Here is a 21,705-nt window from a genome sequence, read left to right as displayed (position 1 = left end):
GGTGGTGGAAGAGGCTCAGGACCTGCATGTCCTTGGCGGAGTGGGAAGGGGTGTTGAAGTGTTTGGCTATGGCATGGTGGGGTTATTTTGTGTGTTTGTCCCGGAGATGTTCTTTGAAGCGTTCTGCAAGTAGGCGTCCTGTCTCCCCAATGTACGGGAGAACACAGTGGGAGCAATGGATACAGTAAATGAAGTGTGTGGAAGTGCAGGTAAATCTTTGAAGGATGTGGAATCTTTGAATAAATGCTAGTGTTCCTCTTGAAGTCAATTTGTTAAAACATTAAGGCCAAACTCCTGCAAAGTCAACTGTGATCTTGCAATTCACTTATACTGAGGAGTAAACCAATAACCTCTGGGATAGCTATTCATTCCACTGGATACATGACTGAATTTCTATCATATTTCTACTGAAAGCATATTGCAATTTTTTTCCTTGGTACTCTTAACTTTATGCTGTGTCTGCAGTCATTGAATACTGTGCCAGTTAAAGGTTTCTTGGATCTAATTTCTCCATGGCCTTAAGAAGTTTTAAGGATCTACCATCAAGTCTACCTTATTCTCTTATTAAGGACATAAACTACTAGAGTAGTTGATCATTCCTCATATTGAGGAATCAATGTCAAAGTGCCTCTTTAGGTTCCCTCTAATAATGCTACATCATTTAGTTTCTATATTAAGGAGCCCAAAATTAAATGTATGACTCCAGATGTGATATCATCAAAACTGCATACAACTTAAAAGGTTAGCAGCTATAAATATTGGCATTTCGTTTTATGACCACCAGTGCGCCCTGAACAGATGGGTTTATCAACCTGTCTACTAAGAATTCCAAATCTAATGTGTTTTTGCAGAATTTCTAGTTGTCAAACTTTCTTCTGTACCTCTTTTTGTTTAAATTGTTCTTGGCTTCTTCATGATTAAATGATCACGAATGATTCAGCAGTTTGTCATTACCCCATCATAGACCATCAACCTCCCAATGGTAAATTTTGTAATGTCAGATTGCATCCTTTCCATTGCTGCTGATTTGCTGCATTTTGCTAATTATGTTTGGTTACATTTCACTGAAACTCTCTCCAAACAGGTTTTTTTAGCATTCAAACTATCATGACTTGATAGTTTTCTCCTTTCTTGTTGGTCCTCACCAGATGGTTATACACCCAGAACCTTGACACATAATGGGAGATGAGGAAAGCAAGTTCTGGGCTATATTGATCACAAATTATTACAGTGGTGACGAAGCCACCCTGGGTCACTAATCTCCAAGATACACAAAACAAGTCCAGCTCTTACTCCTGACCAATTGGATTCTCTTAGAATAAAGGAAGTTGAGATATTGTAACACTGTTGTAGTTCTGTTCGCCGAGCTGGGAATTTGTGTTGCAGACGTTTCGTCCCCTGGAAAGTGACATCCTCAGTGCTTGGGAGCCTCCTGTGAAGCACTTCTGTGATTTTTCCTCCGGCATTTGTAGTAGTTTGAATCTGCCACTTCCAGCTGTCTGTTGCAGTGGTCGGTATATTGGGTCCAGGTCGATGTGCTTATTGATTGAATCTGTGGATGAGTGCCATGCCTCTAGGAATTCCCTGGCTGTTCTCTGTTTGGCTTGTCTTATATAGTAGTGTTGTCCCAGTCGAATTCATGTTGCTTGTCATCTGCATGTGTGGCTACTAAGCTGGTCATGTCGTTTCGTGGCCAGTTGGTATTCATGGATGCGGATCGTTCGCTGTCTTCCTGTTTGTCCTATGTAGTGTTTTGTGCAGTCCTTGCATGGGATTTTGTACACTACATTGGTTTTGCTCATGCTGGGTATTGGGTCCTTCGTTCTGGTGAGTTGTCTGAAAGTGGCTGTTGGTTTGTGTGCTGTTATGAGTCCTAGTGGTCGCAAAAGTCTAGCTGTCAGTTCGGAAATGCTCTTGATGTGTGGTAGTGTGGCTAGTCCTTTGGGTTGCGGCATGTCCTCGTTCCGTTGTCATTCCCTTAGGCATCTGTTGATGAAATTGTGCGGTATCTGTTTTTGGCGAATACATTGTATAGGTGTTCTTCTTCCTCTTTATGCAGTCTGGTGTACTGCAGTGTGTTGTGGCCCTTTTGAATAGTGTCTTGATGCAACTTCTTTTGTGTGTGTTGGGGTAGTTGCTTTCGTAGTTCAGGACTTGGTCTGTGTGTGTGGCTTTCCTGTATACCTTTGTGGTGAATTCTCCATTAGGTGTTCTCTGTACCAAAAGAGGGAGTCTGACCCCACTCCAATAGGATAAGCAACATACTGAGGAATCTACAAAAAAACAGGCAGATAACCAGGTTTAACCTACAAGAATGAAACCTGAAAGCAACATCACCCCCAGATTCTATGGACTACCTAAAGTGCACAAACATGACATCCCACTCAGACCCATAGTATCACTACCAGGGACACCATCACACAAACTGGCTAAAGAACTACAGCAGAAACTGAAACACCTGATCAGTGGATCCAGACACTCTATACAGTCAACACAAGAATTCTTGGACATCATCAGAAATATACACATAGACAAGGAAGAAACCGTGGTCTCATTCGATGTAACGGCACTGTTCACCTCTATCGACAAAACCCTAGTCAGAGAAACAATAGCTAACCTGCTGGACATACAGAACAGACAACAGGTCATTGAACCTATCAACAAAGATGGCGTACTCAAACTACTGGACCACCCCAACACACACAAAAGAAGTTGCATCAAGACACTATTCAAAAGGGCCACAACACACTGCAGTACACCAGAACTGCAAAAAGAGGAAGAAGAACACCTATACAATTTATTCGCCAAAAACAGATACCGCACAATTTCATCAATAGATGCCTAAGGGAAAGACAACGGAACGAGGACATGCCGCAACCCAAAGGACTAGCCACACTACCATACATCAAGAGCATTTCCGAACTGACAGCTAGACTACTGCGACCACCAGGACTCATAACAGCACACAAACCAACAGCCAATCTCAGACAACAACTCACCAGAATGAAGGACCCGATACCCAGCATGAGCAAAACCAATGTAGTGTACAAAATCCCATGCAAGGACTGCACAAAACACTACATAGGACAAACAGGAAGACAGCGAACGATCCGCATCCATGAACACCAACTGGCCACGAAACGACACGAGCAGCTATCCTTAGTAGCCACACATGCAGATGACAAGCAACATGAATTCGATTTGGACAACACTTCCATTATAGGACAAGTCAAACAGAGAACAGCCAGGCACTCCTGGAGGCATGGCACTCATCCACAGATTCAATCAATAAGCACATCGACCTGGACCCAATATACTGACCACTGCAATGGACAGCTGGAACTGACAACTGGAAGCAGCAGATTCAAACCACTACAAATGCCGGAGGAAAGATCACAGAAGTGCTTCACAGGAGGCTCCCAAGCACTGAGGATGTCACCTAGTCAGGGGACGAAACGTCTGCAACACAAATTCCCAGCTCGGCGAACAGAACCACAACAACGAGCACCTAAGCTACAAATCTTCTCACAAACTTTGAATATTGTAACACTATAATGTGCATATATATAAAAACATGCAATTCATTCACATTTTGCACTGTTTATTTCACCTTGTCACTTAAAGTTACATGGGCCACCACCTCTGCTGAATCTGTCCTATCATTGGGATAGTCCATATACAGGAATGGTGTTATTATCTGGTACGTTATAAGGTTTGATTCCCTGTGTATGAACTTGTCAAGCTATTGCTTTGCTAGTCTGTACGGTAGCTCTCGCAGTTTTGGTTCTAGTCCCCAGGTGTTAGGAAGGAGGATCATGGTCAATTCCTGTCCCTTAGTTAAAACCTGGTGATCTGTCCATCCTCATTCCTCTTTCGGGGCTTCAAAGCCGATTTAAGGCCAGTTGAGAAACAATAAAGTGGCATGCTATCTGCAAACTAAACAGAAAAAGCAAGGTGTTGAAGTAATCAGAAAATACTGACAAAAATGTATCCAGGCAGGAATTGAGAATTAAAGCTGGGAAATACTGCCACGCTATCAAGCTAAAGAAAGAAATAATAACAAAACACTGTAGAAACTTAGCAGGTCGAGCAGCATCTCTGGAGAGAGGAACACTTAATATTTGTGCCTGATCTGACTCTCCTTTGGAATCCTTCAATAAGGAAGAATATGATTGTTTTAAAAAGGAACAGATTTTCCTAAGTTAATGGACTGGAACTCTCCTGTTTAGAATAGTTTTAATTTCATCAATGTGTGAAAATATATTATGCAAAATGAAGATCTGAAATTTACTTCAAGTTTTTATACCTAAAGCAAAACAACATTTCGATAAGTTGGGAGAAAAATGTATCTTTTGTAAATGTTGCATGAGCCAAATATTTTTTGTTCAGTCTTTTGAGGGCCAGATTTTGCTTGCGGTTGATAGTCAGTGTGAGATTGCTGCATCATGGAGTGATGAAACATGGATAAATGCCTATTGTTATGAGGTTGAAGTCATGTACTGTACCTTTAAGAAAGAGTGAATGCTGTTCTGCACTAAGAGTTTACAAGAGCAGTCTCAGAGTGTACTGGAAAATTGAAAATATGTGGCTGTGAAATAGATACTTGAGTTGGTTGCTGTTTTGACAGCAATTGGAATTTAACCAATCAGTTTAAATTCAGCCCCAGGATACGAAAACCCAGTTAAGTTTGAATTTATTGTTTTGCCAATATCACACCAATGAGATGATCTGATGTAGGGGATATAAAAAAAGGCAGGTATATTGAAAATCAGGCAGAGCAACTGCCATCGTGAGAGAGACCTAAGACATTGAAATGCTCTTTGTCAAAGGTGCCTTTTCATATGAAACATCTACACAATAAAAAGAATAAAAGATGACCCCAGGAGATCATCAGTCAGAAGAAGAAAGCCACCAAAGGCAACAATCGTTGTATGGTTTTGAAATTAATTTGTAATTTTAATAAGTTTTATTGGAATAGTACATTGCTATAGAGTTGGAGGCAGATAATAAGCACTTAAGAGAAGGGGGGGCTTTGAGTTGTGAATAGTTATTGTTTAATGTTCAATTTTAGAGGTAAAGAATAAATTGATATTATTTTCTTTAAATAGTGGAGTTTGGGAGTTCTCTGTCACTCATATTTTAACAGATTATGAAGCAAGGTGAGCTTTTCTGAGTATTTAGTTTCATTAACAGAGGGGTTCACCGCCATGTCATAACACCACCGTTTCTTGCACAGTGAACTGTCAAGCTCAGTCATCTTACTGTGGGCAGTTTTCTAGTGGAAACGAGATTTTTTTTCCACAGTCACGGGTGGAGAGAAAAAGGCAAAAATGACCATGAACCCAAAATTGCAATTAACCATGCAAATAAAATCAAAAACCAAAGCTGGCTGATTGAAACAATATCATAGTGTTGGTGAGCATTTATAAATATAAAAGACACGTTTATGATTTGACCTCAATGTACCAGAAACGGTTGTATATCTGTCATGCTGAGTAACTGGCTATAGGTCCTGTGTTTTAGTTGTAAGAGCACAAGAATAAGAAACAGGAATGGGCCAGGCAGCCCTTAGAGCCTGCTCCACAATTCAGTATAAGGCCATGAATGACCTGGCTGTGATCTCCACTTTTCCTATCAGCATCCCATACTCTTAGATTCCCTTGTCTATTAAAAATCTAACTCATTCTTAAATTTAAAGACACAGCCTCTCCTATCTTCTGAGCAAGAGAATTCCACACTTAACAACACAGAAAACATTTTTGTTCATCTTTGTCAGGTGTTCTTCTAATTTAAAGTGTAGGTCACGTCTTAACTGTTTCATCTGCATTCTCTTGATTTTCTTCATGACTTTCTGATGATAAAGCCATCATAGTTCTCCAAATGGAGCCTTGGCATTGATCGAAAATAATCTATTCTGATTTTTAATCGATTATCCAGCATTAAATCCTAATTGTTGATTTAATCACATTGAATGAATAGTACCACATACAGATTTTTTTTCCTTTGTAATAAAAATCTATAATATTCTCAAACAATTACCTCTTCAATTAACATTTAAGAAAGAACGAAAAATGAAGTTTGTATTATACATGATACAACAATTTTTAATTTGTTCAATATAATATGTTCTTTCAGTTATAAACAGTTGCTTGGAGCTACATAATTTGAACATTGCCAGAAAAAGACAAGTTTAGCCAGCATTTGCAAAAATTGCCATAGTGTCCAACGTTGGGTGTAATGTGAATCTACAATTGGACAATGTTTGTTGGATATTCTTGAACGTGTGAAGAATTATGCTGATGATCAGTTTAGCATTAAGCATCAGGCTTGAAGTGTTGGGTAGTTGTGTAGGATATTAATACACAGGGCCCTGTTCTTTGCAGGTAGAAAGAACATGTTCACACACAGTACCTATTTCAACTGAACCAAATATATGACAGCCATTCACTGGTTCCATATCTTAGGGCAGTGCACTGACCAGTCAGAGTTAACTTGCTTGGTTTAACATTTAAACAATACCTGGCTGTTCATTGTCAGCCATCATCAATTGATAATTTTCCATGACAATGCTTCTGTCAGTCAGTCAGCTTGCCAAATAATCATTACTCTCCTCTCATTCAGTATAAATGTTAGATTTCCTTTGAAACTTGGTTTTCTTGCAAATAGATTTGATGAGTCCAAGATGAAAACCTTTGACAAAATATAGGTATCTTAAGCTATATTTATCCTTTCCACTATTTGCAGTATGAAACCCGGAAGGGTTCTGCTTCTTCATTTAATTGCTATTTTGCATGAGTTAGAGAGGATACCTTGGTAGGCCATTAACAAAGCTGCATGCCTCTAAATGCTCCAGGTGTTGGAAGGTGGATACGAATTAGCTGGTAGCCATAATCTAGGAGTATGTAGTTTCTGATTGAGAAGTATCAAATAAAGCTATGCAGTCTTCTATTGCGTCCTGATTCAATGGATTTCTTTCAACTATAAGTAAGGTAGCCTGAAGTAATTTCTATGCTTTTCACAAAGCATCACTAACTTGATGTAATACTGAAGTGTATAAGGAGTTTGGAGCATCTATGCTTCAGTCTGGACTACATTTAAATCTTAAGAGTTGCTCAACCTCAATATTATGCTGTCTTAGTATAAACCTAATTATTAACTGCACAATATAATGAGGATCGATTCTTATACAGGGTTTACTTAGATTAGATTACTTACAGCGCGAAACAGGCCCTTCGGCCCAACAAGTCCACTTAGATGGTTTGTTACCCAGTATGGTACTGACTGTGTAGATTCAATTTCTGTCTGGCTGAGGGTTCCAGGAAAGACTCTCCTTCGCACCTTGCCTCCTTGCAATTCCTTAGTTCCTCTGGCTCAGCACACCTATAAGCCACCCAAGTTGCTCATAAAGATAGTTGGGGTTAGGGCTGCTCTTGAGCTGTGTATTGAGAAATTGGAGTTTTGATACCTTATTAGAAAAGAGGAGACCATCAGCTTGAGATACTATACACATAAGCAATTGCAGACCATGATATTGGTTAGGCCTGATTTGTTAAGTCTGAAGTGGCTTGGCTTTGATTTGATTTTCTGGGCCATCTATAGGATATGATGGAGGCAGCAGTGATTCAGAGTGCGAAGGTGCTACCATGAATGAACAGGACCCAAAATGTCCCCTGATGCCTGACTTTTGGCTGATCATCAGAATTCACCATGATCGAGTTGAAGTTTATTGTCATACACGGTGAGTATAAGATGATCGCCAAATTTCTATCCATAAATAATGTGACATGGTCACACTAAATTTAAATGGGTGAGCTGTCCAAATAGTATGGCATACTAACCATTAACCATAATATCCACATTTTCATTTGTATTTGGAGGTTGAAGTGTATTTGCATACCAAAGAAGACAGGTAGGTTCTTCAATATTTTTGATTTATTTTTAAGATATGCAGTTGACACATATTCTGTTAATCTAATTTTTTTTCTCTAAATTGGAGATTAAATATGACTTTTTAATGTTATGGCAAGTAATCAAGTTTATAGATTCAATGTAGCTGTGGCAGAGGATAAGAAAGGCAACGGTTACAACTCCTTATTGTATTTTTCTAGGAATCTTATTGGGATAAAGGATGAGTCAGAAGTTGAAGAAGAGGAAGAACTCGAATACTTGCGTCTCTATAGAATAGTGATTGAGAAAATTACGGAGATTTGTCGTATGGTCAACCAGGTAATCATAAACATGAGGTTGAGTGTTGGTTTGAATTTTGGGAAGGAGGGAGCCCCATATTGAATGAAGCAAGGCGTTGTGGATAGTTGGTGAGCAGAAGGTTGTATCTGGAATTCTGTGGACAAATCCTAGAAGCCAACTCAGTGAGCTGAAATTAGCAATCACAATTGGTTTGAAGCCCTAAGTTTGACTTCTGGTTTTCAGCATTGAAACCTCGAATCAGGTATGCTGTGTGAGACTGTATGTAAGTCTGTTTCGTTCATAGGTGAGGTGGATGTTATGTTATGTGAATCAATACTAGGTGAAACTTTGCAATATTTTTGACCACCCAGGGACCAGTGCAAGAGGCTGATTGAACCTTTCTGAATTGACCAATTCTTTCACCCTTGTGTTCAGCAGGCCTGGATCTACTCCATTAGATCCAGATGGTTTGTCCACTTTTACTTTGACTGGCTTCACTAATACTGTTATTTATTGTGATATATTTCATCTCACTGTAAACAAATTCTGGATTTACTTCCTTCCTTGTGTCCTTCTATTTTGAAAGTACCCAGGTAAAATTCTTGTTAAATATCCTGGCAAATTGCTACTGATCATTTTGCAGATGATTAAGAATCCTAAGTGAGATTGCTAATGATAGAATCCCACATGCAAACGTTAATGGATGTGAATTAACCTTTATTTGACACCACCCTTAACTTTGGTATTGTCATGTCTTTGCACTTTTGAACTTGTCAATGTACTATATTGTTTGGCCTGTAAATTGTTTGATAATTCTGCATCACTGCATATTCTGGCTAACATTCTACGTTGTTCTATACTTTCATTTCTTCTCCATTTGTCACAGCGCCTGTTACTTCAGGATCTGCATGACAGTCATGTCTGTAATTCATTGCTTGTCGCTGAAAGTGAAGAGGACATCTGGAAGAATGAAACCCCCTACCCTTCATATCGTCCACGGGTTACAGCTAGTGATGGTTCGCAATAACATTCCTAATTCACCCAATTTTATATTCATATGTTAATTTTCAATGCCTGTTTCAGGTCATCTTTCAACTGTGCAGGAAAGCTAAGTAACCAAGGCTAGAAGTTCAGGAATCAAAAGCTTGCTAAGTACAGTTACAGTGAGAGAAAGATAGCCAAATGCATCTATTAGAAAATTCTACAGACGTATCCTGGCACCAATTGAAGGAGAAATCAAGAGTAAAATCGGAAGTAAAAACAGAAATTGTTTGAAGAGCTCAGCCAGTCCGGCAGCCTCTGTTTCTGACCCTTCCTCTGAACATCACATGTACTGCCAGACCAGCTGAGCTCTTCCAGCAATTTTAGTTTTTGTTTCTGACTTACAGCATCCATAGTTCTTTCAGTTTTTACCTAAAAACAGAAGTGACAGGAGGAGAATTGGATGGGTGGACAACGTTGAGTTGTGGACAGAGGGAGCCTTGATGATAGCCAAACAAGCAAGATTAAAGCTAATAATCCCATAATTCTCTGGTGGAAACACATGAATGTCTAATTTAGATATTTTAACATGACTTTAGAATTTGCATCCTATTTAATTAATAACCAAGTGTAGGTTGAACAACAAGCCCTAATTGTAGTAAATGTTTACAAGTGAATTAATGGATAGCCTCACATGTTTTTTTTGCTCTTGGAATGCGTAAAGTACCATAATACCAATCCAGTTCATACAGTGACGGATTGCAGAACAAGATTTAGCCATTCAGCCCCTCAAGCTGTACTACAGTACACACTGATCAGTATCTTAATTCCATCCTATCCGCCTTCCTTAAAACTGACCCTTTTTTTAATGAAGTTGTAAAGCAAAGCAAAAAATCATGGCAAGCTGCTTGGAAGCTCAATATTTCAGAAAGCTAACAATGGGACTAAAAGCAGATAAGCAAGGTTAGAATAGTCTTTCGAGAAGAACATGTCTTATTGTATGATGAATAATAGTTGGGTTTGTTTCTTTAGTGGACCATCAAGGTTGAACTATGCACATGGCTGATCCAGAGAAATCATTCCTTATATCAGACTAAAACAGCCTGTGCTTATAATGTGTGGATTCTTTGGCATGTTAAGGTCACTGAGTTTGAAGTAAATGCCTTAAACAGGTTAAGGAATTAACAGATGCATGTCTTGAGTTGATGTGTTCGTAGCTAGATGATACAGTTTCCTCAGTATTTTATATCTTACAATGAATTTTCTAAAGAGTTCATCTCTTCATCATTACTCGTGAAAGACCATATCATTAGCATTTCTTCTATTTTGGTTCTATTTTCAAAGTAATTGACTTCTGGACCAAGGAAGACAGTTTCTATTTATCTCTAATTGCTGTTTTGATACAAGCAAATGCACAACCTCTCAAAATATATACATTTGGTGTTTTTAGCAATCTTAACTTTTTAAATTCATTGTTGGGATGTGGGCGTTGCTGGCTGGCCAGCGTTTATTACCCGTCCTTAGAAGGTAGTAGTGATCTGCCTTTTTGAACCGCTGCTGTCCGCATGCTGTGATTTGACCCACAATTCCACTGGAGAGGAAATTCCAGGATTTTGACACAGTGACAGTGAAGGAACTGATATATTTCCAAGTCAGGATGGTGAGTGGCTTGGAGGGAAATGTGCTGGTGGTGGTGTTATTGTTTCACGTTTTTTGTTCTGTTCACTCACAGACTATTCAGCAGATGATAATTATCAGTCAAAGGATTACTTGGCTGCCACAATGCATTTTATGGCAGGCCACTTTTCCTGTGAAGTGGTGTGGAAGACCATCATACATATCCACCCTCGACTCAAGATGGGGCCCAACATGGGAGTCGCGAGAGGTATGCTAAACTTTGGGACATTCCACATTGTATATTTAACTGGATTTAGTGTCAATGCGTATTCCCATACATTATCCCCATAAAAATGGTGAGCTTTTACTTTCAGAATTTCTAAATACATCATGAGCCATGGATTGAGCAGATAAACTCTGCTCATTGTACTCTGTGCCTACCTGTAATTGTACTCTGACCTACTGAAATATTTCACAGGCTACTCCATAATTTCTTTGTCTTTGCTAAAGTGAAATAATGTGCTTGGTCACACTGTTCCATGGGATGCTAGACAAAACTATTGAGTGGAAAATGGTATATTGACAGTAATTATGAGCATTCTTTCAAATGTTGAGGGTACAAAAGGAAATGTATTAGCATGGTCCTAGACATGTAGTATGTGGAAAGGCTCAAGAAGCTGGAGTTGCTCCCCATAGAGTAGAGGAGTTGAAGGAGATTTAATTGATGTGTTTTAAATCATGAAGGGTTTTCACAGAATAAATCAATCAAAACTATTTTCATTGCTTGAAAGATCTTAACTAGAGGACACAGGTTTAAGGTGATTAGAAAAAGAACCAACAAGATATAAAAAGTTTTTTTTTAACACCGAGTGTGTTAGATTTGGAATGTGGTGCCTGAATGAGTCGTGGATACAGATTCAGTTATAGCTTTCACCAGAAAATTGGTTACATGTTTGAAGGAGAAAAACATGCAAGGGGATGAAAAAAGAACAGAGAAGTGGACTAATCTGCTATTCAAAATGTTGTTTTAATAAGATGGATGGTCTCCTGTACTGTGATATTCTAGATTCTTTGATTTCGTAACATTAAAATAGTGTTTACCCATGTAAGTATAGCTGCCAAACAAACCACATGAAGAGAAGGTGTAAATGGCAACAACAAACTTCAAAAGCTACTGTCAAAAAACAAGCAAGCAGAGGTTGTCATCTAAAATTGTTAAAACCATTGTTGTGAAAGGTTATGATGTGCCTAATCAAAAGGTAAGATTCTGTTCCTTGAATAGCAGATTGAGATTCATTGGAACAGGAAGAAGGCCAAGCCAGACAGGTCTTAATCGGAGTCGACCAGGAAATTAAAATGGTACAAACTTTGGGGTCAGGCTTATAGACTAAACAAAGCAGTCCTCCAATTGGTGTTTGGTCCCAACAGCCTTCACAGCCAGTGTGAATCTACCATCAAGTATGTCTGTTCCCACCTCAGCCTACCCTACCCTTTCAGTATTCCAAAGATTAGTTCTGGTGCAATAACCTGAATCTTGAACATGACCTGCACTTCCCAATTAAACTTCACATGCTTTTGCAGGCAGTGTAACATCTGTCCTGTACTTTAGTAGACATTCCTTTTTATTTGCTATACTGTATTTACAGCTCATAATACTGTTTCCTCCAAATTGAGAAGACAAGATCCAGACTGGAATGACCCCTTTATGGAACAACTTGGTTCACTGTGCAAACCTGATTCCAAGTTTTTGCTGTTTAAATTCTCAGGCTTGTACCTACTCAGACCTCTTTCTGATAACTCTACCTAGTTCCAATGTAGCTCAACATAAGTGCTGAAGAACAGCACCTCCTCTTTTGATTAGACATTTTACCACATTCAGGTCTTCTCATTGAGTTCAGTGGTTTTATTTCCTAACACTGCTTGTACTTATTGTTTTTTATCTTTTGTTCTCGACTCTCCTACTACCATTTTCTTTTATCTTGCATCATTAGCTGTTTTTACCATTTAATGTCTTCTTTATCTCGAATCCTGTCGCAAAACTTCTCTTTTTTTTTTCCCCCTCTTTTCCTTCCCTTTGTCTACCTTTCTAACTTGCTTAAAGTCTATTGTATCACTGACTTTTACAGTCTGATAAAAAGTTATTGACCAGATATCGTTTGATGTGCTGGCTGTTTCCAAAATTTTCTAGGAGAAAGTGAAGTCTGCAGATGCTGGAGATCAGAGCTGAAAAAGTGTTGCTGAAAATGTGCAGCAGGTCAGGCAGCATCCAGGGAACAGGAGATTCGACATTTCGGGCATAAGCCATTCCTGAAGGGCTTATGCCCGAAACGTCGAAACTCCTGTTCCCTGGATGCTGCCTGACCTGTGCTTTTCCAGCAACACGTTTTCAGCTCTGATCTCCAGCATCTGCAGACCTCACTTTCTCCTCGAAGATTTTAACCTACTGCGAATCCTCTTGCAAGGATGCCTTCCTTGAAGAAACTGTCTTCCTCCCACTACAAGGATTTCAGTGAGTCTCTCTCTCACTGCACACCCCAGGTCATCTCCTCTGCACAGACGCTCTTCAGCCACGTCCTCAAACAGACTCGCTACCACAGCCACATCTCCTTCCTCAGCACCTGCCTACGGAACCGACTGATCCCGCACGGACTCCGGACTACATTCCGACCAACAAAATTTGGACCCAACCAGGACAACCAGTACTTACAACAAATCCGAAGCCTCCAGCAACAAACCTTCCTCCAGATCCTCCGCTCCACACTTGCAGCCATGTGCCGCTACCAACATTTCCTTGCATTTAGACCTACCCCAGCTCAGGACAACACTCTCACAAACTTGCAAAGGACCTCTACTGTTCTTCATCCACATTCCTGATGAAGGGCTTATGCCCGAAACGTCGAATCTCCTGTTCCCTGGATGCTGCCTGACCTGCTGCGCTTTTTCAGCAACACGTTTTCAGCTCCAAAATTTTCTACTCTGACTTTACGTTTCTAGCATTTTGCAGTGTTTAACTTTGTGGTGCATAAACAGTCCCATAACTAACTTTTATTTGTATTAAATGGTTAGGTCTATCAATGTTTCAAAAAAGTTAAAGAAATATTATCCATCTAAAAGAAGGAAATTGAACAAAAACTTTCAAGGAGGAATTTAATAAATTTGATTGACGAGGAAAATTGCAGAAATGTGGAGAATGAGTAAGCAGTGGCTGAATTGTTCTGAAAGAACCAGCATCAACTTAATGGTCTGAATGACTTCTATCTGAGCTGTATGATTTTACTGCTGTTTCACCTATGGCTAAATAAGAATGATCAGATTTTATTCATTGTTTTTAACTTCCTTTATCCAGTCCAATTTTTTTTGTGGTATTTTCTTGACCCTGTATGACTTGTAATTTCTCTCCACATCTTGCACATCTACGGAACTTCGCTAAACGTGTACTTATTTCACTTCACACGTACCTTGTTTACTTATATTTTTCAGCAATTCAGGCCCTGAGATCTGTTCTAAATGCTTTTTCGGTTGTGAACAGGAAAAATATGTTTGTCTACCAAGAAAGAGCCACCAAGTCTGTATTTTACCTAAGGTAAGAAAACAGCCCAGAGGACAGTGCTGCAACAATTGGCAATAAATTAGCAGTGGCCCTCCAGTCACAGTCCTGGGGAAAAGCTGTGAGCATTAGGTAAAATTACACAGATACTACAAAAGAAGTTGTGACTAAAAAATCTGAGTGACACCAAGAAGGTATATTCCATTTCTGACTGTGACGTACTGCTGAACTAGGGAGTTTTTGTTTCTGGGTGTTAGAAATGGAAAGGAATTCAGCTTACTATGTTGGTATTCTTTTCCTTTAGAAATGCAAAAAAAAAGTTATTATTTTAAAGGAGCACCTGTAATTCTGTACACTGTTTGGACAACATTTTAAAATGAAAGCAAAACTTCAGACTCGATTGTATTTTTTGAAGTTATTCCAAGATGCATTTATTTTTATATCACATTCTAATTGGTCTTTTATTGGACTGCCTATGAGCAAAAATGTAAATTGACATATATAAAAATGCAGTACCGTCACCTTCTATTTTTTCTGATTTATTCCTAAAATTTCACTTTACTAACTTGCAATCGTTTGCTTATTTTTATGTTTACTGCAGCTTCCTTTGTGTTGTCTTTGAAATATGCTTACTTCTACATTGTTCATATCTTGGTCCTTTGGGTACCTATTAAACATTCAGTGGAAATAATATTTTCTCAGTTGAGCTCTCATTGGGTTTATCACAATTGCTGATTATCAGTAGTTTTGTTACATGGAAGTATTATTTTTCTTTGCTTAAAAATGAATAAAATGAGGGCAGAATACCTAATTTACAACTAGGCTTTTTGGAGTAAAATTATGAAGCACTTTTTTGCATAAAAAATACTTAACTTATGGAACTTATTCCCCTAAAAATACTACTGGACCAACTGAAATATGAGACCGAGATCAATAGATTTCTTGTTAGTTCAAGGCATTGATGCAAATGAACAAACACAGGGCTTGCATGATGTAATTAAATGGGGAACAGTCTCAAGGGACTGGATAGCTTAGTGTTGTTTTTTTGTATTTCTAGTAGTTCTTAATTGTAATTTTTTGTCTTATTTTATTGAAGCAAAGTAAAACAATTAAGTCGTTTATTTATTTCCAAGAAATACAGAGAAGCCAAGTCATTAATACACAAATCTTTCTCCCTTTCATGAGTAATATTTTCTTTTTCTTCTACATCTCATTAAGGTTTCTGAAAAAAGATGAATTCTTCACAGAATAATAAAAACAGAAAACAAATTGTTTTGGGAAAAATGTACAAGTAGTGCAGTACTCAGTAATTCATTATATTTTCCTAAACTCATACTTTTCATATAAGCTTTGGCGAGGTCTTACTGATTTCAAGAGCAGTTTGAAGATAGGTAATAATATTAGCAGAAGAAGGTGACATACATATATAGCTCAGAGGTTGTCATGTCTTTGATTTAGCCACACATTGAGTTGCAGTCTCCAGAAATAGGTATGATCTTATTATCATTACAGAGACATAGTCAGAAGGAGTTCAAAGCGAGGAACTTAACATTCAGGGTTATGTGACATGGAAAAGATCAGGCAGGAAGGAAATGGTGATGGGGTAGCATTGTGAGTAAGGGATGGAAAAAGTGCAATATAAGAAATGATTTTCGATCAAATGATGTAGAATCCATATGGGCAGAGGTAAGAAATAAAATAAAATGTACAGGATTCTGAAGGAATTTGATAGAGTAGATGCAGAGAGATGTTTACCCTTGTGGGAGTGTCTAGGATCAGAGGGCATAAAACAAAAGGTCACTCTTTTCAGACCAAAATGGGGAAGAATTTTTTTGAAGGATAATGAATCTGTGGAATCGCTCAGAACAGAGGGCTGCAGAGTTTTGGTTGTTAAATATGTTCAAGGCTGAGCAAGGCAGTTTTTTAATATGTAAGGAAATCACTTATTTTGGGGAGAAGGTAGGGAAATGAATGTAGGGAGGATTACAGATCAGCAAAGTAGACACAATGTATTCAATGCCATGTTTCTAATGCTATATCTTATTGTTTTATTCTCCTGGAAGTGTGTCTCTAGAACTAGGTTTTAATAGAAATCACAATAGCTACAAACCACTTAACAATTAACTCTTGTGACACATTGAAAACCCATATGCCACTTATTCAAATTCAAGAATCCAAACTCCATACTAAATGGTCTTAAAATATATATAAATCATACGATTTCCATCATACCTATACATCCACGTGTAGCTATTGTTATATCACAAGAGAAGTAGTAGTCTTAGTACTGACTCCAGAGCCTTACTGTATACTTTCCTCCAGTCCAAAAATAAACTGTTCACCACCGATTCTGCTCAGTCAAATTTCTCTTCATATTGCCACTGACCCTTTCATTCCATTGTCTTCAATTTTATTCATAAACTTGTAACATTTTATCAAACAAAATTAATGGAAGTCCATTAATACCACATCGCCCTCAGCACCGTTTATTTTTGAAAAGATTTGTGCTGGATTTCATAATCCAAACGTGTCCTGATTTATCCGAGATAAATGTTTCTAAGAGCATTCTAGCCACCACAGTTAAGCTAACCTGCCTGTAGTTGCTGGGTTTATTCTTAAATCCTTTTTGGAAAAGTGTGTTGCAAATCTCCAGCCTTCTGGCTTTATATTGGATCCTGTATTAGAAGATTATGGCCATCACCTCTGCAATTCTCACCTTTCATTCTGTACCCTCAGATCCACACCACTGCTTTCCTGATGACTTTACTCTGATGGTTTTGATTTGGAATTCCTTCCATGCATTTAAGTGTTACATTTTGCTAAAATAACTAGTCAGGTGACAATAAAATGCTAAACTATTGAAAAACAAATTGGGCACTAAACCAAGAGTCTAAGAATGCAAGGAATGTGAATCTTTAATTCAAGTTTGCAGAGGTTTAGTACAAGTTTGTTCTAATTAGGCCGATTTACTTTATCATTGGTTTCTTTACTGGGTTGACAGATGATGCATGGTCAGCTCTTGCTTGCTCATTACTTGATTAGGTCAGAATTTTATAGAGAATTACTTTATTCGCAAAAAATTGAAGTCACATGCTTACATATTAAGCCGCAATTATATTCTACTGTAATATTACAGTAAAGTGCATATAGCCTAGTACTTGACCACTGATACCTGCTTTCTTCCTTAACACTTTATCACTTTTCTTCCAGACTGTCTGAAACAACATGCAGTGGCAATTCACCGGACTGGGACAGGGAGAGTCAACCCCCACTGTCTTCTCGTTCACTGGCTTTAACACGTAGCCAGGAACCGATACTTGTTGATGAACTAGGGGTAAAGTCGAACATTGATCTTTTGATGTACCTCACATTTTTACCTGAATTAGTTTTGACTTTGCTCAGAATTCTCTCCTTTTATGTTCAATCCAGAGTTCCAGACCCTTTGTGGATTCCACCCCCTCTCGAAGTGCAGAGTCATCCCGACCTGTTGGCCAAGTAGATAAGCACATTCTACTGATGGTACATGGTGTTGGACAGGCAGGTAGGATTGCAAATTCTGATGATAAGTTAGAAGCATCCTAGCAATTTGGGAACAAAATTGCTGCAGAGTTCAAAAATGTATCCTACAGTAACAAATGAAATCACAAAATGATCAGCAATCAGACTGCCAAAATGGCAAGGCGGCTGTGAAAGTCTAACATGCTGTATGAAGGGAACACTTTTAATCAAAATCCTTTGTAGCACTCTTACTCTAGACACTGATTGAAGTGTTATCTGTGCTATCAGCCAAGGTTGAGGTCAAGGCTGAGCAATCAGCTAACCAAACACATTTGTACAGATTGTGCCTTCTGCCTCAAATTGAATTTTTGCCTCTACGTCATCAGTCATTTTAAATGAAGTTCTGAATTTAGAGTCAATTGACACTGCACGAATCTCCAAGCATCTAATATTTTAAAATCCAAGGAAGAAAAATTCGTATTTCTATATCAGCTTAGGGTCATAGAGGCATAGAAACATACATCATGGAAACAGGCCCTTCAGTCCAACTCTTCCATGGTGACCAAATATCCTATTCCCGTTTGCCAGCATTTGGCTCATATCCCTTTAAAGTCTTTCTATTCATATACCCATCCAGATGCCTTTTAAATATTGTAATTGTATCAGCCTCTATCACTTCCTCTGGCAGTTCATTCCATACGGGCCACCCACTGCATGAAAACATTGCTCCTTAGGTCCCTTATAAATCTTTCCCCTCTCACCTTAAACCTATGCCCTCCATGTTTGGACTACCCTACCCTTACCCTGAGGAAAAGACATTCGTTGTTCACCCTATCAATGCCTCTCATGATTTTATAAATTCCCATAAGGTCATCTCATAGCTCCAATGATCTAGGGAAAATAGCCTCAGCCTATTCAATCTCCCCATATAGCTCAAATCCTCCAACCCTGGCAACATCCTTATAAATCTTTTCCAAACCCTTCAAATTTCACAGCATTTTTTTCTCTACCTGGAAGACCAGAATTGAACATTGGTTAGGCCACTTTTGGAATACAATGTCCCATACAGCCGCTACATAACCTCCCAAGTCCTATACTCAATGCTCTGACCAATAAAGGCAAGTGTACCAAACGCTGCCTTCACTATCCTGACCACTTGCAACTCCACTTTCAAGGAGCTATGAACCATCACTCCAAAGTCTCTCTGCTCGGCATCCCTCCACAGGGCCTTCCAATTAAGTGTATACGTTCAGCCCTGATTTACGTTCCCAAAATGCAGTACCTTACATTTTTCTAAATTAAACTCCATCTGCCACTTCTCAGCCCATTGGCCCATCTGGTCAAGATCCTATTGTAATCTGAGGTAACCTTCTTCGCTGTTCACTACACCTCCAATTTTGGTGTCATCTGCAAACTTACTAACCATATCTCCTATGTTCACATCCAAATAATTTATATAAATGTTAAAAGGTAGTGGATCCAGCACCGATTCTTGTGGCGCACCGCTGATCACAAGCCTCCAATCTGAAAAATAACCCTCCACCACCACCCTCCGTCTTCTACCTTTGAACCAGTTTTGTATGCAAATGGATAGTTCTCTCTGTATTCCTTGAGATCTCACCTTGCTAACCAGTCTACCATGTGGAACCTTGACAGACGCCTTGCTGACATCCATATTGACCACGTCCACTGCTCTGCCTTTATTAATCATCTTCGTCACTTCCTCGAAAAACCCAATCAAGTTAGTGAGATACAATTTCCCACTCACGAAGCCATGTCGAATCCCTAATCAGTCCTTCCCTCTCCAAATACATGTAAATCCCGTCCCTCCGAATCCCCGCCAACAACTTGCTCACCACCAATATCAGGCTCACTGGTCGATAGTTCCATGGCTTTTCATTAGATTACTTACACTGTGGAAACAGGTCCTTCGGTCCAACAAGTCCGCACCGACCCTCCGAAAAGCAACCCACTCAGACCCATTCTCCTACATTTACCCCTTCACCTAACACTACGGGCAATTTAGCATGGCCAATTCACCTAAACTGCACACTTTTGGACTGTGAGAGGCAACCGGAGCACCCGGAGGAAACCTACGTAACACGGGGAGAATGTGCAAACTCCACACTGACAGTTGCCTGAAGCGGGAATTGAACCCAGGTCTCTGGTGCTGTGAGGCAGCAATGCATGCCACTGTGCCGCCCTTACCACCTTTTTTAAATAATGGTACCACGTTAGCCAATCTCCAGTTTTCTGGCACTTCACCTATGGCTATCGATGTTGCAAATATTTCAGCAAGGGGCCCAGCAATCACTTCCCTAGGTTCCCACAAAGTTCTGGAGTACACCAGATCAGGACCTGGAGGTATATCCATCTTTATGAATTTTAAGACATCCAGCACCACCGCCAGTGTGATATGGACACATTTCAAGATATCGCTATTTATTCTCCTAAGTTCTCTAGCTTCCATATCCTTCTCCATAGTAAACACTGGTGCAAAATACTTGTTTAATATCTTAGCATCTTCTGCGGCTCCACAATTGGTGACCTTGCTGATCTTAAAGGGGCCCTAATCTCTCCTTAGTTATTCTTTTGTTCTTATTATATTTGTAGAATCTCTTTGGATTCTCCTTAACTCTATTTACCAAAGCCATCTTGTGTCCCAGCAATGTTTGCCCTCCTGATTTCCCTCTTGAGTATACTCCTACTGCCCTTATACTGTTCTAGGGGTTTACTGAATCCCTGCTGTCTATATCTGACATATGCTTCCTTCTTTTGTTTCATGATGTTAAAGGGTTTTAAAGCCGATGAAGTTCTTTCTGAAATGAGGAGTGGAATTTCTGCTCCAAGAAACGGTGAATTTGTATGTTGCAATGGGCTGATGACATATCTAAACCCTGCAAAGTAGTCTGCTATCCATTTACTCCATCTATACTTCCTGCTGCCTCAGGAAAGCAATCAACATAATCAAAGACACCTTCCATCCTAGTTCTACTCTGTTCCACCCTCTTCCATTAGGCGTAAGATATAAAAGTTTGTGTACATGTGCAAATAGATTCAAGAACAGCTTCTTCCCCGCTGTAATTAATTTTCTGAATGGACTGCTCAAATTTTAAATGTACTGTTGATCTCGCTGTCTGTGCACCTTCTGTGCTGCCGTAACGTATTCACTCTGTGATATTATCCTATGTGCTTTGTATGGTACTACATGCAAAACAAAACTTTTCACTGTACCTAGGTACATATGACAATAATAAATCAAATCAAATTGCTCATTAGATCACACACCTGACCATTTGGTTTTAGGATAATTTTGTTAGGTGATTTCTCTGTCTGAGGTTGTGGGTACCTGAAATGAGATTCTTATTTTTTCACAAGAAGGATATGGCGAAAATGTTGTTTGTAATTTTACTACTATATGAATGCAATACAGAAAGTCACTAAGTACTAACATAAGCAAACTGTTGTGCACTGCAACATATAAAAGGTGAAGTAGTAAGATATCTTTCTCTATTCAGACTACACATATTCTGGAATTCTAAAAAAATAAAAGATTATACAGTTACAGACTTGAACATACATTGTTTGCGGGCGGCACGGTGGCACAGTGGTTAACACTGCTGCCTCACAGCGCCAGAGACCCGGGTTCAATTCCTGCCTCAGGCGACTGACTGTGTGGAGTTTGCACATTCTCCCCGTGTCTGCGTGGGTTTCCTCCGGGTGCTCCGGTTTCCTCCCACAATCCAAAAATGTGCGGGGTAGGTGAATTGGCCATGCTAAAATGTCCAGATTGTTAGATGGAGGGGAATGGGTCTGGGTGGGTTGCACTTCGGCGGGTCGGTGTGGACTTGTTGGGTCGAAGGGCCTGTTTCCAC

General features: G+C 39.2%; 1 protein-coding gene across 1 annotated transcript in view; it reads left to right on the top strand.

The window, feature by feature from the left end:
• Window positions 1-21,705, top strand: part of szt2 (SZT2 subunit of KICSTOR complex) — a 246,689-nt gene that overhangs the window by 115,642 nt on the left and 109,342 nt on the right. Inside the window, exons 41-47 of the mRNA XM_060830553.1 lie at window positions 7,600-7,738; window positions 8,109-8,226; window positions 9,074-9,203; window positions 10,901-11,053; window positions 14,266-14,368; window positions 17,543-17,666; window positions 17,762-17,873. Coding sequence (XP_060686536.1) covers window positions 7,600-7,738; window positions 8,109-8,226; window positions 9,074-9,203; window positions 10,901-11,053; window positions 14,266-14,368; window positions 17,543-17,666; window positions 17,762-17,873 — 879 coding nt within the window. The remainder of the gene's footprint in view (window positions 1-7,599; window positions 7,739-8,108; window positions 8,227-9,073; window positions 9,204-10,900; window positions 11,054-14,265; window positions 14,369-17,542; window positions 17,667-17,761; window positions 17,874-21,705) is intronic.

Source organism: Hemiscyllium ocellatum, chromosome 9, assembly GCF_020745735.1.
Source record: "Hemiscyllium ocellatum isolate sHemOce1 chromosome 9, sHemOce1.pat.X.cur, whole genome shotgun sequence".
Classification (NCBI taxonomy): domain Eukaryota; kingdom Metazoa; phylum Chordata; class Chondrichthyes; order Orectolobiformes; family Hemiscylliidae; genus Hemiscyllium; species Hemiscyllium ocellatum.
Note: the sequence above shows the minus strand (reverse complement) of the source record. Positions and strands in the feature narration are given on the sequence as shown.